Here is a 16,483-nt window from a genome sequence, read left to right as displayed (position 1 = left end):
TGTATTTTCTTATAGTTGTTACAAATATTTAAAATTATCATTGGTACTCAGTACTGCTTCAAAAGCATTGTAGTTAATAGACCCGTCACTACATGTTGTTGTTTAACATGTTAATAAAGAAGCATATACAATTATTTCACTCATTTGGTTTTTAAAAATATTTTAATAATATCTTTGGATAAAATTGGCTGCCTTTGTAATTGTATTTTATTTTACGTTAAAAACATCATGCTGACAAAGGGGCCATAGATCCAAAAGTATCTGTGACACACAAAAAAGTTAAAAGCTGCTTGTTCAATTCTCATTTTTGGTATTTGTTAATGGATCACATGCACTTAAACTGAAAAATAGACTTGGACCAGACTTGAATATATTTGAATATGCATGATTGTGTAAGTAATGGTTTCCTTATTATACCTGAAGAAAGACTGATTGATGTACAGAGCTTAAAAATAGGTTAGGAAGAACAGTCAGCAAATAAATGGGCAACAGATGGAGGAACAGAAACAGCAGCAGACTATCAATCTCACTGGGGTTAACAGATTACACATGGTTTTACCACCATGACTGAAATAGGGTACAGATGGAATACGAGGCCCCTCAAACTCTTCAAATTAGTTGTATGCACCACTATTGTCAGGTAAGTACCTATTCCATTAAATGGAAAAAAGGTCAAACTTTGTAAGAATAATTCATATGTATTATTTGAGACAGTAGTAGCAATAATAACAATGTATGTATTTTTAAAGGTTTTACCATATCCCTGCTGATTTTAATCATCAAAAATCATCCTCAATATAATACTACTATATATACATTCTTATGTACTTGCCACATCTTTATTAAGAGGAAAAAGCAGATACATTACGTTCATGTTACAGATGTTCATGTTACAGAAAACTAAGGTTCAGGAAAGCTGGAGGCCCCACAGTTGGTCAGGGTTGAAAAAAAAGATAATACTATAATCTCCACTTAATAAACACGGAAACAGTCTCTGAGCAGTTAAGGGGCAGTTGCAGTAAGTGTCAGGGCTGGGATTCAAATCCAATTTGGTCAGATTCCAAAACCCTGTGTATTTTCCATTGTGTCATGGTGCCTGCCTCACTATTCCTTTCTCCAAATTGGAAAGCTAAAAAGTTCTTGGGAATGACAACCCCCCAAGAAAATTGTACTTTACTTAGTTGAATCACAAGGGTATAATTCAGGGAGAGGAAGATAAAACATTTTTAAAACTTTGGCAATGCTCTCAAGGGCCCCAGAAGGGTCATGTCTTTGGGATGTTAGTGCTGCTCTCTCCTTCAGAGCCCTGCCCACCAGCCACTGGGGAATCCAGAAGACTTCCCTCTCTGTTCTGCTGAATCTCAGGGAAATAGCTATTACCAGAGGGAAATGTGTGTGAGTCAAATAATCCTCTATGAAATATGAATTATATCATAAAATATTTTCAGATTTGGGAAATAAATCTGATTAATGATCAAAGCTTGCATATCTAATTTTCCATTTATGTGGAAGTAAACTTTATTAGTCATTTGTGGGCTTTTGAGGGACAGAGAGGCATTTTTCTCCTACATTTTGTCCTTTTTGCTTTCTAGTTCACTGTTAAACTGCTGCAGATCACAAGCCAAGAGCATGTTGTTTAATTCTATTACAAGAGCAGAAGTGAGAGTTCTTGCACTTTTAAAAAATGCCGGGCTTAGGAGGGCTTTGAAAGTTGCCCATAGAGTGTCCTCAAACTGTTAGTCTTGCAGAGAGTTGTCCTAAAGACCCTCCTTTTTCCTGAAAGCTCTCATTTTGGTTATGGTGGTAATGCCATAGTTAATCTGTTGCAACTCCAGTGAGATTTATAGCCTCTGATATGGTTTTATTCCTCTCATATGTTGCCTACACATTTGCAGACTGTTTTTAATCCACTTTTAAGCTCTGTGTATCAGTCAGTCTTTCTTTAGTTATAATAATGAAACTGTTACTTAGAAAATCATGCACATGCAAATCTATTTTTTCAAGCCATTTGCTTACTATGTCCATTTTAAGAGCCTATTATGTTTAACTTTCTGCGCCAAATCCTAACTCTCATGTAACAGTTAATCACCATTTAAATGTTTACAAAGTGTTTGTCCTCCTAGACATTTGCACTGTTATTTCGGTGCTCCAATATAAAAGCTAAATGCAACAATAACACAAACTGAAACTGCTTTCAAACACAAACTAACTTGCAAACAATATGAATGCACAGACCTCCCCCGCCCCCAAAGCTTTATCCCAATCGGTTTTCTTAAATATCTAGACAAATCTTTATTTTCATTTGAAATGTTATTATGCATTATCTGATATGCTACTGAAATCTCCTTAACAGGAAGAGAATTAACAATGAAGTTCAACTCTTGAATATCTGCAAGGAGAAAAGATTAATTTACAGCTTTACTTCTCTTTGTCATAGTGGCTTAACAAAGATGTGAGGAAACAGCTTAAGTATAATTACTTTCCTTCCTCTCTTCTCTCTTCCTGTCTTCTCAGGTACTTCTATAATTTACAGAATCTTAGTTTGGCTTACTGCAGAAAGTTCACAGACAAAGGTTTACAGTACCTGAATTTGGGGAACGGATGCCACAAGCTCATCTATCTGGACCTTTCCGGCTGCACCCAGGTTTGTCTTTCAGCCTTCTCTTTCCTGCAGCAGGCAAAGAAGTCCTCCAGAGAACGGGCTGCATCCAGCCCCAGCCCTCATGTTATACTAACGCTGTGCACAGACTGCAGCACTTTTCAGAGGTTTTCAATTACGTGAACACAGCTGCTTAAATTTTCCCCAGGATCGCTACTATAGGCTCTTGGCTTCCCTCCATTGGAGTGTCACATCCACGAAGAGGCAGAGCTCATTGGATGATGAAGCAGACCACTTCTGTGTAGATACTCTGTGCACAATTATGATAGCAGAGTCCAAATCTTGAAAACTTTTTAGAATTGCTACCAAGATACAAACAAAGAAAAATATTTGGGGGAGAGGGTGGGGAGAATTTGCAAAGAACTTCCTGAAAAGTTAGTTTGCTTCCACGTGGACTCTGAGAGTAAATAGTATTAGGTAAAATGCTACAAGTGATCAATGTAAGAAAGGAAATACAACAAAGATAATGATTTTTTTTAATTGCATTATATCCTTGGTCCAAATAACATGAAGATTTGAGGTCTACATGGGGAAATATTTAAGTCTGAAGGAACAAGACTAAGAAACCTGGGCAGAAAATAGTGTGGAATTGTGGAGGGAATGGCATGGCACTGTGGAAACAGTTCCTGCCTCCTGGATTGTTTCTTCTGCTCTGTTCTGATCGATTTAAGTCACCACTCATTTGACTTTTCTTCCACCTCTCTGTGTATTGCAACTAGTGTCATAATATGTTCATCATTCCATGAAAATAATATAACGACACAAATGAGAACCGTTACTAAACACCAGGCACCATGTTGAGAGTTTCATACATATCACACTTACCACGCATACACATGCTGTGCATAGCTCATCTAATGAAAAGACCAAGGTCCTCAGGCTTGCACAGCTGGTGAAAGCATGCTGGTACTGCTATAAGCAGGTATTCCTGGAAGGAATACAGGGACAGCATGGATTTCTCCGCCAAGTTCTTGAATGGACAGAAATCTTACTTAGCCACCACCACTGGCACATCATGGTTTCCTGGTACACTAGGCACTGGGGAGGATGTAGGGGAAAGGATGTGGGGGATGCTAAGATAGAGCTGCAAGGCTAGAGTTTGCATTTGTTTAAATCCAATCTACTGATATATCAATAGTTTGCTAAGCACCGACATCTGCCACTCTATGAACAAGATGGCCTTCATGTTCCCTCCAGATTGACAAAACTTCATACAGGCTTCTTTCTGACCCTGAATCCCTGACCTCCTTTTTCTTACCTTAGAAAACGTGCAGTTGTACATTCTGTTTTTGCTCCCTTTGAGATGTCGACTTCTTAAAAAGTTTCTTACCTGTTTTCCAACCCATGAATGTCTTCCTCAAGGACCTGGGAGCCAGCCTTTGATATGTAATCATCAAGAGAGAGAGTGTCTGTATCTCTCAGTCCCTGTGGAATGATGGGGGCCTAACTTGGATATGAATGTCAGCAAACACAGATGGCCTGATCACAAAGGAAGAATATTTGCAAACTCAGAAATAACTCAATATGCTTTCGACACATCCCACTGATCAATCTCTCCCTGAAAGATACATCCTTTAGTCCTTCTTTTAAAATTAAATTTTACGGGACTATAGTTGATTTACAATGTTTAGTTTCTGCTGTATAGCAAAGTGAATCAGTTATACATATACACGCATCCACTCTTTTTTAGATTCTTTTCCCACATAGGTCATTATAGAGTATTGAGTAGAGTTTCTTGTGCTATACATTAGATTCTTATTAGTTATCTATTTTATATATAGTAGTGTCTAACTCACCTCAGTGCTTCAGAACCCTCCTCACAGTGTGACTTAACTCTGTTTTCTTCTCAGTTTCCACCAAGTATTCATTGCAGCAACAACACAAACACATGCATAGACACACAAACACACATAAACATGTCCTAAGGTTAAATATTTTCAAACACAGCTCAAAGTCAGAGGTTTCAAACTGATGACCTTCTGGCCAGATACTTATACAAAACATATAGATACAGTCTGTCTTTAAATTTTGAGCCAACATTTGGAATTTTGGAGTTTTCAAATAAAAATCTAGACTTCAAGTTTCTCTTAAAAAAAAAAATACATAAGAACTAGCAAATTTGGGCCTGCATTCCCACATGGTAAAAGGGGCTGGAACAGAGTCAGCCTCACCCCCTTGAAATGGAGCCCTCTCCTCAGTGAACCACCCTCTTCTCCACTCAGTAATGTCCAAACATGCACTTACTCTGGGACAGTTACCACTTCACTGCATTGCCTGCCTGTCTTAGGTGTTTGAGTTTGGTCTGAATGTATCAAGAATAGATTTTGTTTCCTAATTGATCCTGAATTTGTAATTCTCAAACTACAGTGATGTTAGTATTTCACATCATGCAAAATAATGTTAGGGGGTTTTTTATTCATCTATATTCCATTTTCCTTTGTTCACTCAATAATTTATCAACAAACAGAGATTTAACCTAGTTGTCAGGCACTGGAAATTTTACCATTTGAAACTTTGTAAGAAATGGGCTCATTATGCACCATAGATACGTTAACAATGGCTGCTGCTATAACTTCCGGACGAATAAGTGTATTTTGGAAGTTACTGCTCCCGAGGGACTTATGAAGTCTTCTGGGGAGGTTTCATCTACTTTCCTGGCTCCATCTACCTACCTATGAGTACAGTTTCACCCTACCTGGTCTAATTGCATTGGTGTGACAATACAAAATGGTTTCAAAGAAGGAAAGCTGACTATTCGCAGGTTTTATAGGTTAGTCCCTTGGAAACTAAAATGTAGTTTCTTTTTATATGTTTGCAATTTTGCACTATGAAGGTATGTGTTAATATATTTGACCAAGGCAAAATGTCCTGATAAAACAAAAAGAGTTGAGAATAGAAGCTTATGACTAAATGTTTTTCATTGGTGTTTACTGAGAGCCTGCTGCATACCGGGCACCGTGATGAGTAAAATAGCATCTCTGTCTTTGGAAACTCTGGATTAACATAAACAAAATATGTCAAGAGCTAAATGTTAATGTAGCCATGGCTGCCCAAAAAAGGAAAGATGTATTTATACAATATTGTGAAAGTATTTGAACCATACTTGTTAGAAAAAATAAATAACTGGATGATGGAGAACTACAAAGAAAAGTGAAAATCAATTACATATGCTTTAGAAATATTCTACATTCTTATCGGACTGGATAAACACTGTAGGGTGCATTAAATTATATGACTGATTTCCTAATGAATACTAGCACTTACATGTTCTCCTGCATGTTACCATCTTTGATGTGGCTGAAGTAATGTCTCTGCCCAGTTTCGTCTCTTTGGAAGAACCTCTGCTCCCTCTTGGCCTGAATTGTGATAGGGCTGCTGCAGTGAGCTCTCTCACTATCCTCTGCAAAGAAAAAAATTAAATTACCTGAAAACTCACCACCCAGAAATAATCAACACTACTAGAATTTTAGGGTCTTTATGCTATGCATGTCTAGTATTCTTTTGAATTGAAATGGATTATATACTACACATATCTTTCATTATTCCATTTCTTTATTCCATTAAATATTTTCCTGTAACTTTACTTTTAATAGGTATATAGGATTCCATTGTATCAAAACATCAATTTATATTTTAACCATTCATTATTGGCTTACAATTCTTTTTCCTGGTCTACCTTTTTTTGGCTATCATAAATAATCTCTGAGGAAAATTATTGTAGCCATATCTTAGCATATGTGTATGTAATTTTGGGTACAAATTTTTATTTTTATTTTTTTTATTTTATTTTATTTTTTTTATTATTATTATTATTTTTTTCCAGTGGGTTTGTCAAATTTTTAGAAATGAAATGATCAGAGGTTATTTTTAAGGTTGTCCATGCTCTACAAAGATTCCCGATTTACATTTATGATGAATGTAAAATAGTTTATCTTCATAAATATATTCTTTTTTTTTTTATAGTTTTTTTTTTTTCCAGTGGGTTTGTCATACATTGATATGAATCAGCCATGGATTTACATGTATTCCCAATCCCATAAATATATTCTATATAAAAAACTTGTCAATTCAACATTGAATATGCTATTTTATATTTTCAATTTGTATTTCTTTGATTTCCAGGCAAAGTTAAGCCATATACAGGCACTTAATAAATATTTGTTGAATGATAGCATTTTTATCTCAATAAGCTGCCATTGTTAAAATATCTTTCAAAGTAATTAAAATTTTTCTTTCAAACTGGGGAATATTGGAGATAATGTAACTTAAGTTCCTAACACAGTTGGTGTTAAAAAATAAAGCCTATTAGCATATTTTTCTAAAAAATTTTTCTTCAGAGCCTGAGTGCAACATTTTCCTTAAAAAAAAAACTACATTCATTTAACAAAATGATTCTGGCTGAATCAGTCAAACAAATTTAATTTGTTTGCTTTTATATTTACTATTTACTCAAAGTTATAAAATCTAAGCTTATACCATAAAATGATTTTTTAAAAACCATATTTAAATACAATGTGGTAAGACTCTTTGGAGACAAAATGGTTTTATCATGTAAAGAAGTTACTTTTTCCTGTGCTCCTTTGTAATTTATGATCTGGGAGACATTTGGTGACAGTGAATGGATTCATCTTTTTATACGTCTTAAGGAATGATGTGTGACCTAACTCATGGTAGATGTTTATCAGATGCTTGTTGAATATTTGGATTAATGTTTAGTTAAAGAAGTGAAACTAATGAACCACTATATGAGATGTTGGTAGTTTTCCTTTGCATCTAATTCTCTGCTTCAAGGAACCACTCCTCTCCCTTCCCTTGTGGTTCTGAGGATGTGGTTCATGACATCGTGAAAGTAACATACCACAGTAATTGGGAAAATGGGTTCTGGGGTACCTGCATTTTAATCCTGAGTTTGCTATTTGATAGGTATGGGACTGGGGCAGGTCCTAATCTTTCTGTATACCTTAACCTTATCTATGAGAGGGGGAAAATGCTCTTAATAGTGACTACCTGTGTTTTGTATCAATTAAATGATTTGACACATGTAAGAGGCTTACAATGATGGCTGCATATAGGAAATGCTTAGCTACTATTAGATATTATTTTTAGACTATTAACAGTGTTTTCCAATGGCCACTATCATTTGGCCCAGGCCTAGACATTCTTAAGTTCCATCTGCAATTGCTACAATTTTTCCAGGAAGAACATGACCTTAGCAGAACCCATTCAGAACTCTTTAGGTACTATAACAATTTTATGTATACAAATACACACACACACACACACACACACACACACATATATGTTATATGTATATTACATATATATATAGTAAAATAAGTCAGAGAAAAGAGAAATCTGTATGTTATAGCTTATATGTGGAATCTAAAAAAAAATACAAAAATAAGTGTATATACAAAACAGAAACAGACTCACAGAAACAGAAAACAAACTTATGGTTACAAAAGGGGAGGGGAGGGCAGGAGGGGCCAATTAGGAGTATGGGATTAACAGATAGAAAATACCATACATAAAATAGATAAGCAACAGGGATTTACTGTGTAGCACAGGAATTATACCCAGTATTTTATAACCTATAATGGAATATAGTCTGCAAAAAAACTAAATCACTATGCTATACACCTAAAACTAATACAATATTGTAATTCAACTGTACTTCAATTAAAAAATGAGCAAAACATGGAAGTCTTCCTCTAGCAACAAAAAAGAATACATTAATATACATATATTAATGTATTTTTTATTTCTTATATTGTGGTTCTGTGTGTGGATATTAATTCTCATAAATTATATTATGCTATAGCTCTCACTCTTTTTTCTATTTTTGACAATGTTTCTTAAGGTGCTTCTCTAAGTCACCTCTTTTCTTCAACCTCTTAATCACAGAGAGCCCCAAGGTTCAGTTTGGGTCTACTTTTCTTCTCATCACACCCTTGGTGATGTCACCTATTAACAGATTATAGCTTTAAATATCACCTACAATGACAAATACACACACACACACACACACACACATAAAATCATATATGTGTAATATTCACACACAAATATATGTTCACATGCACATATACAAATACATGTATGTACATAGGAGTATGTTTATATATGCATATATACATATATAAGTATATATGCTTATAGGAGTATATATGTGTATGAGCATGTGTATATATATGTTATATAGAGAATACACGTATATATGTGTGTACATTTATATACATACACACGCACACATATGCACATAGATACATTTAATGATAGACAATATGTATCTTGAATCCAGACTTCTCTCTCAAATTTTAGATTCCTATCTTAAAAAAAAGTCTCTGCTCTAAAAGATAATTCCTGCTCCTCCTTTGGCCTTCCCTGTCTTAGTTAATGACAGCTCCATGTTTACAGATGCTTAGGCCAAGAGTCTTGAATTCATCTGTTACACATTGAATTGTATCCCCTCCAAATTAATATGTGGAATTCCTAACCCCTAGTATCTTAGAATGTGAACTTACTTCGAAATAATGTCATTGCAGATGAAATTAGTTAAGATGATATCATTAGGGTGGGCCCTAATCCAGTACGACTGATGTCCTTTTTTTTTAAAATTTGGGGGAATTTGGACACAAACATATGCATACTGGACAGTGCCATGGAAACATGAAGACAGCCATCTAGAAACCAAGGAGAGAAGCTTGAACCATATCCTTCCCTCACACTGAATGAAACAACACCCCTAACACTGACCTTGGACCTTTTAGCCTCCAGAACTGCTGGACAACAAATTGCTCTTGTTTAAGCCACCAGTTTGTGGCTTTGTTACAGCATACCTAGCCAACGAATATGGCAATCTTAACTCCTCTTTTTCTCACATTCCACGTGCACTCTTCCAGGAAGTCCAGTTGACTATCACTTCAGAATCTATCCAGGATCTGACCACTCCTCACCATTTCTACAGTTACTACTCAAATCCAAGTCATCATCCAATCCATCATCTCTTGCCTGGATTATTGTGACAGCTTCCTAACTGGTCTCTCTGCTTTCACTTCAACCTCTAAGTTTCTTTTCAACAAGTAGCACCTAGAATGGTCTTCTGAAAACAGAAGTCAATGTACTCCCTCAGTTCAAATGCCTGGCAAGTCTTCGTATTTGCTCAACAAAACAAAAGCCTTGAAAGGACCTTCAAGACCCTGTGTAATCTGCCTCCTTCCCTAACTGTCTCTCTGACCTCATTTCCTATTATTCTTCCTCTTACCAACTCCTCTCCAGCCACACTGGCTTCCTTGATGTTCTTTCAACATACAAGCTCTTGCTTCCGGGTTTTTTGCACAGGCTGTTTTCCTTGCCTGCAACACTCTGCAGCTATATCTGTACAGCTTCTCACCTAGTTTTATTCTATCTCATGAAAAGTGAAAGTTGCTCAGTCATGTCCAACTCTTTGTGACCCCATGGACTGTACAGGGGCCAGACTGAATTCTTCAGGCCAGAATACTAGTGTGGGTAGCCTTTCCCTTCTCCAGGGGATCTTCCTGACCCAGAAATCAAACCAGGGTCTCCTGCATTGAAGGCAGATTGTTTACCAAGTGAGTTATCAGGGAAGCCCGTCTATCTAATATATGCCCCTAATGAATGAAGACATGACTAAAAGGTATCAGCCAAAATGCTCCAAAGAGATCCACATTAGTTTTCCATGTTCATATCAGAGCTCTGTAAGATCTTGTTTCTTTCAAAATCTCAAGAAATATGGGTAGGAGTTACAGTTTTAATGGAAAGGATAAATCTACCCTATGTGTACGTGAGAAAGTGCCGATTAGGAGGGCAGATCACCGGTTATGCTTTTCCTTTACCCTCTGCTCTGTTTGTGTGTTACTTCAAGGGTTCTCATGTTGATACTGCCTTGGGTAGCCAGTTTTCCTACATATTTAATGCCTCTCCAATTGTGTTTAGCAGTGGATTATGGCATTATATAAAAAGTTATGCATAGAGTGACCACAGTTGTGCTGGTAATGAAGGCTGGGTTGTAGCCAATCTCAGGATGAAACCCAAATGTCCAGAAAACCAGTAACCCTGAACATGGAGTGGGAAAAGGATCCAGATGAAGAGGGGGTAGTTTGGACCAAGGTACAGATTTAAGATTTTCAGCTTAAAGTTAAACCAGAGAGCAAGAGGGCTTATGATAGTTTCTGCCTCTCTGATCCTTTGTTCTTCATTTCCATCCAGCCTAAATACTTTCACTAGGCTCACTTTTTGCCTTCTGCCTAAATACCCTCATATTGTCTCATTTTCCCATTCATCAGGTTAACGTTCATATAGCTTCTGAGGCTCTGTTCAATGACAACCTTCTCCAGGAACCCTTCACTGACCCCACCTTTCCCCTAACCCATCTGGGTTAAGATTTCTTCATCCCACTTCCACTAAGTGTTCTCTATGTATTTGATGGTCTGCTTATTTGTCTGCTCTCTGCCCCACTGTGAGCTCCTGCTGGCCAGGATTGAGCCTAATTATCTGTATCTGTATCCTTGGCATATCATAAATACCTGACGCATAGTAAGACTTTGATCAACATTTCATGAATGAATGAAAGAAACTGCAGCCGATTTCAGAGCATGGTTAGCGAAGTTCTTCAGGTAGAAGCTCAGGACACTTGTTAGGTGTCTGAGAACTTGGTAACTTGCTAGAGCAAGGTCTGATTATCTTTTCTTGGTAAGAGCTGAGCCCGATATTTCTTCAGATTTACTGGGAGAAAAGAGCCTAGGAAACTACAAAATATTACAGTGAAAGTTATGGTTTCATCAACTGTTTTTCAGTTATTATACAAGTCAACAGAAATGAAAAGGGATAGCATCCCAGAAATGTTCAAATGATTAGAATACTCAATACAGCAACAGATGTTTATCAGTAGTTCTTATACTATTAAATCTCTCTGAGACTCAGGAATCTTAAAGGTGGACTGTGTAAACTGCAAACTGGAGGATTCTAAGGTCATTTCAGTTCTCCGTACGCTACATAAATTCCAACCTCCCCTTTCAGAGAGGGAAAGATCATGGAAGGTCTTACTTATTCACTGCTGGGGTTTGTGGTAGAAGTGGGAGAAAGCTGCGGAGGCACCTCCAGAGATGAATGTATTAGCCAAATGTAACAGAGATTGCATAAGCAGAGCAATCTCATTCTCTCTGCCTCATAAGCAGAAGGCACTGGGTTGGTGAATGGAGCCCCAAACTAAAGTTAAGAGACCCCCATCTAGCCTTTGCTATGCCACATAAGCACCTGTGCAGCCCTGGGCAGTTACTTGGTTTTTCTGCTTCAGCTCTTTTGTAGAATGGCTAGGTTAGGCTAGATCTCTGAGATCTTTTTCAGCTTTAGGATTTTGTGTTTCTATAAGATGATTAAATAAGATAACTAAAGAAGGAGTATGAGTGGGGGAAAAGAATAATGAATTTTATTTTGGAAAAGCTGAATTTGAGCTTCCTGTGATACATCTAGTTGTCAATGGCAAGAACTACTTGAGAGTGGAAGTCCTGTCCTTGCAGCAGAGCTGGGAATGGAGGTACAGATTTGGCAGTTTATCAATAGAGGGTAATTGGAATAGTAAGAGTTATGTGACCAGCTAAGCCAGCTGTGAATAAAGAGATTATGTACCAAAATGAATTGGTAACAGCTAAATTCAAAATTATAATTTACTTATATTTTACCTTATTCTATATTTGAATGGATGGCACTAATAATTGGTGGGCTTCCCTGGTGACTCAGTGGTAAAAAATTATGCCTGCTAATGCAGGGTTTAATCTCTGGGTTGGGAAGATTCCCTGGAGAAGGAAATGGCAACCCATTCCAGTATTCTTGCCTGGGAAATTCCATGGACAGAGGACAGAGGAACCTGGAGGGCCACAGTCCATAGGGTTGCAAAACAGTTGGACATGACTTAGCGACTAAACAACAATAAAAATTGGTACCATTTGTTGGGTATTGACTATGAACTAGATGTTGAGGTATGTGCTCTGCATTTATTATCCCATTTAATATTTATAAATAACTATATGAGGTGTGTATTATTATTCCCATTTTTGAGATGTGGAAACTGAGCACTAGTGTGTTGGTAAACATTTAACACCTGAGAAGGAACAGGCAAATTCCTGAATTACAGTGGTTGCTAATTTCCATGCTGTAAATACTCTCACCAGGGCCTATTCAAGCTAACAGAGGTCAATGAACAGTGAGAAAGGAAGAAATGTGTGCTATGTAATACTGTCATCACACAGATCTAATAAACATACATATCTTCAAGAGCATAGATAATGATAAAACATAATAGTAAAATAATTATAAAGTCATAAGTTTGGGTATTCACTACATTTGTTAATATGGCTTATTTAAGTTTATATGTTTTAATTTTTTAGCAGCTGTGTTTAACAACTGGCTTGCATAGTTCCTAAAATTTTAACAACCTGCTCTTGCAAGCTAATATAAGCTATCTCCACTTATAATGATGCCACAACAGGGTAAGTAACTTGCTTATGGTCACATTGAAAATGTCTGGACAAAGATTAGAACCTTGATCCATCTAATTCTGAAGACCAGGCTCTCAACCATTCAGTTCAGTTCATTTCAGTCACTCAGTCGTGTCCAACCCTTTGCGACCCCATGAACCACAGCACGCCAGGCCTCCCTGTCCATCACCAACTCCCGGAGTTTACCCAAACTCATGTTCATTGAGATGGTGATGCCATCCAACCGTCTCATCCTCTGTCGTCCCCTTCTCCTCCTACCCTCAATCTTTCCCAGCATCAGGGTCTTTTCAAATGAGTCAACACTTCTCATGAGGTGGCCAAAGTATTGGAGTTTCAGCTTCAGCATTAGTCTTTCCCAATGATAACCCAGGACTGATCTCCTTTAGGATGGACTGGTTGGATCTCCTTGCAGTCCAAGGGACTCTCAGAGTCTTCTCCAACACCACAGTTCAAAAGCATCATTACTTCTGGGCTCATCTTTCTTTATAGTCCAACTCTCATATCCATACATGACAACTGGAAAAACCATAGCCTTGATTAGATGGACTTTTGTTGATAAAGTTATGTCTCTGTTTTTTAATATGCTGTCTACATTGGTCATAACTTCCCTTCCAAGGAGTAAGCGTCTTTTAATTTCATGGCTGCAATCACCATCTGCAGTGATTTTGGAGCCCAGAAAAATAAAGTCAGCCACTGTTTCCCCATCTATTTGCCATGAAGTGATGGGACCAGATGCCATGATCTTAGTTTTCTGAATGTTGAGCTCTAAGCCAACTTTTTTACTCTCCTCTTTCACTTTCATCAAGAGGCCCTTTAGTTCTTCTTCACTTTCTGCCATAAGGGTGGTGTCATCTGTATATCTGAGGTTATTGATATTTCTCCTGGCAATCTTGATTCCAGCTTGTGCTTCATCCAGCCCAGCATTTCTCATGACGTACTCTGCATATAAGTTAAACAAGTAGGGTGACAATATACAGCCTTGATGTACTCCTTTTCCTATTTGGAACCAGTCTGTTGTTCCATGTCCAGTTCTAACTGTTGCTTCCTGACCTGCATATAGGTTTCTCAAGAGGCAGGTCAGGTGGTCTGGTATTCCCATCTCTTTCAGAATTTTCCACAGTTTATTGTGAGCCACACAGTCAAAGGCTTTGGTATAGTCAATAAAGCAGAAATAGATGATTTTCTGGAACTCTCTTGCTTTTTCAATGATCCAGCAGATGTTGGCAATTTGATATCTGGTTCCTCTGCCTTTTCTAAAACCAGCTTGAACATCTGGAAACTCATGGTTCACATATTGCCCAAGCCTGGCTTGGAGAATTTTGAGCATTACTTTACTAGCATGTAAGATGAGTGCAATTGTGCGGTAGTTTGAGCATTCTTTGGGATTGCCTTTCTTTGGCATTGGAATGAAAACTGACCTTTTCCAGTCCTGTGGCCACTGCTGAGTTTTCCAAATTTGCTGGCATATTGAGTGCAGCACTTTCACAGCATCGTCTTTTAGGATTTGAAATAGCTCAACTGGAATTCCATCACCTCCACTAGCTTTGTTCATAGTGACGCTTCCTAAGGCCCACTTGACTTCACATTCCAGGATGTCTGGCTCTAGCTGAGTGATCACACCATCGTGATTATCTGGGTTGTGAAGATCTTTTTTGTACAGTTTTTCTGTGTATTCTTGCCACCTCTTCTTAATATCTTCTGCTTCTGATAGGTCCATACCATTTCTGTCCTTTGTTGAGCCATTAGACTATCATTTGTAAAACTATAAAGTGCTATATATTGTATATGATAAAGAAATTATTGCTGCATTTAAATTTTGTATTTGAGAAAAATGTTATATGGTCTTAAGTGTCATCACTCAGGAGTGGTTGTAGTGGAAAAGCAGGCATGAATCAGAAGTCACAGTGCAATTTCTGCTTCTCTGGGTCAGGTCTTGGGCCTCAGTTTTCCTGTTAAAGCAATGTTTTGTGTCCTTTCTGAATCACACTTCAACCTGTATTGGGAAAAAAATATTGAAGAAATTATGAAAAATTTTATGAATCTTATTAAGACTCATACATTTAAATGGTTGTCATAATTATTAGTTTGAATGCAACTTAATACAAGCCGCATTGAAATAAAAAATGAAGAAATAAAACAAAAGCCTATTGTTTAGTATCCATAGATTAATGTAATCTCTGTAGCCAAAATATTTAAGGATGTTTATTACATTAAGTAGTAAAAAATAAAACATCTGGCAACAATTTTTAGATCTTGAAGAATCGGATGATAAAATGATGAGTCTCAGGGGACTCAGATCATATTACCCCCTCCTGAAAATAGGCTTGAAAAAATTGTAATGTTTTCTGAAAAACTAAACTTATTTCAGTTTCTTCTCTTTTCCCTATCATAGCAAATGGCTTACACACAGAATTTCATGAACTGCTCATAAAACTCTGCTTTAGTTCTTTGGATCTGGGTGAAGCCTGTGGTTAGGACTGTAGTTGTAAAGCCTCCATCTAACTCAATAAATCTAGACAAAGGAGCTCTGTGGATCATTGTGTTTTAAGAAGAAAGTATTGTAGTTGTGATTCTCTTGATTTAAAAGGAGATAAGCCTCCATTACAGCACAGGGGAAGCTGTAAGTAATTGGCCAGTGGGTGAAGAAGAGAACTATGTAGTATACTCCAGACAAGAATGGTAGAGTTTCGGAAGGGTCAGCCTGCTTCTGCAGGTCACAGTCCTCAGTCATTGTGCCGTGAGTACATACCTGCAGAGTTGGCACCTATGCTTGCCTTCCTGGTATCTGCAGGCTTCACTAATCTTGTGCTTTAGTTTTATTTTCCTTACTCACACTGAAAAATGAAAGTTTTTTTTTTTTTTTTGGCTGTTCAATGTTCTTAGATAAATATGACAATCTTTAACAAAGGATGATATTGACCATGGCCCCCCTCTCCACTTTAGAACTACTAATTCTAATTTACATTCTACACACAATTTACTTGACAACTACTTGGCCTATTAACAAGATGTTGTTGCATCATACTTTGCTCCCAGCACGGTGTTGTAAAGGGCCTGATGGATAAGATGGGCAGGGATATTACACATGTGCACACCTGGAATTATTATACAAGGCAGAAGGTGCACAATGCGACGTGAAGGCTCTGGTTGTTGGTGCTCTGAGATGTAAGAGAAAGAGACAGCTCTACCCGAAGCTTCGTCCAGAGCTACCTGGGAGAAGTGCATTAGTGAACATAGAGGCGGGAGTGGCCATGAAGAATATATAGGCTGGAAAGTACAGGTACAGGCAAAGAGAGAGATTGGTAGG

The 16,483-nt window shown here is 37.4% G+C and overlaps 2 protein-coding genes across 2 annotated transcripts in view; one reads left to right on the top strand and one right to left on the bottom strand.

Annotated features, from left to right (window-relative positions):
- The window catches only part of LRRC17 (leucine rich repeat containing 17), a 35,717-nt gene extending 32,756 nt beyond the window's left edge, over positions 1-2,961 (bottom strand). The window contains exon 1 of the mRNA XM_043873296.1: positions 2,585-2,961. The gene's annotated coding sequence lies outside the window, so the exon portion shown is untranslated. The remainder of the gene's footprint in view (positions 1-2,584) is intronic.
- FBXL13 (F-box and leucine rich repeat protein 13) overlaps positions 1-16,483 on the top strand; it is a 209,643-nt gene that overhangs the window by 111,959 nt on the left and 81,201 nt on the right. Inside the window, exon 12 of the mRNA XM_043871784.1 lies at positions 2,515-2,644. Within this exon, the coding sequence (XP_043727719.1) occupies positions 2,515-2,644 (130 nt within the window). The remainder of the gene's footprint in view (positions 1-2,514; positions 2,645-16,483) is intronic.

Source organism: Cervus elaphus, chromosome 18, assembly GCF_910594005.1.
Source record: "Cervus elaphus chromosome 18, mCerEla1.1, whole genome shotgun sequence".
Classification (NCBI taxonomy): Eukaryota; Metazoa; Chordata; class Mammalia; order Artiodactyla; family Cervidae; genus Cervus; species Cervus elaphus.
The sequence above is the reverse complement of the archived record's forward strand: the minus strand, read 5'-3'. Positions and strand labels throughout refer to the sequence as shown.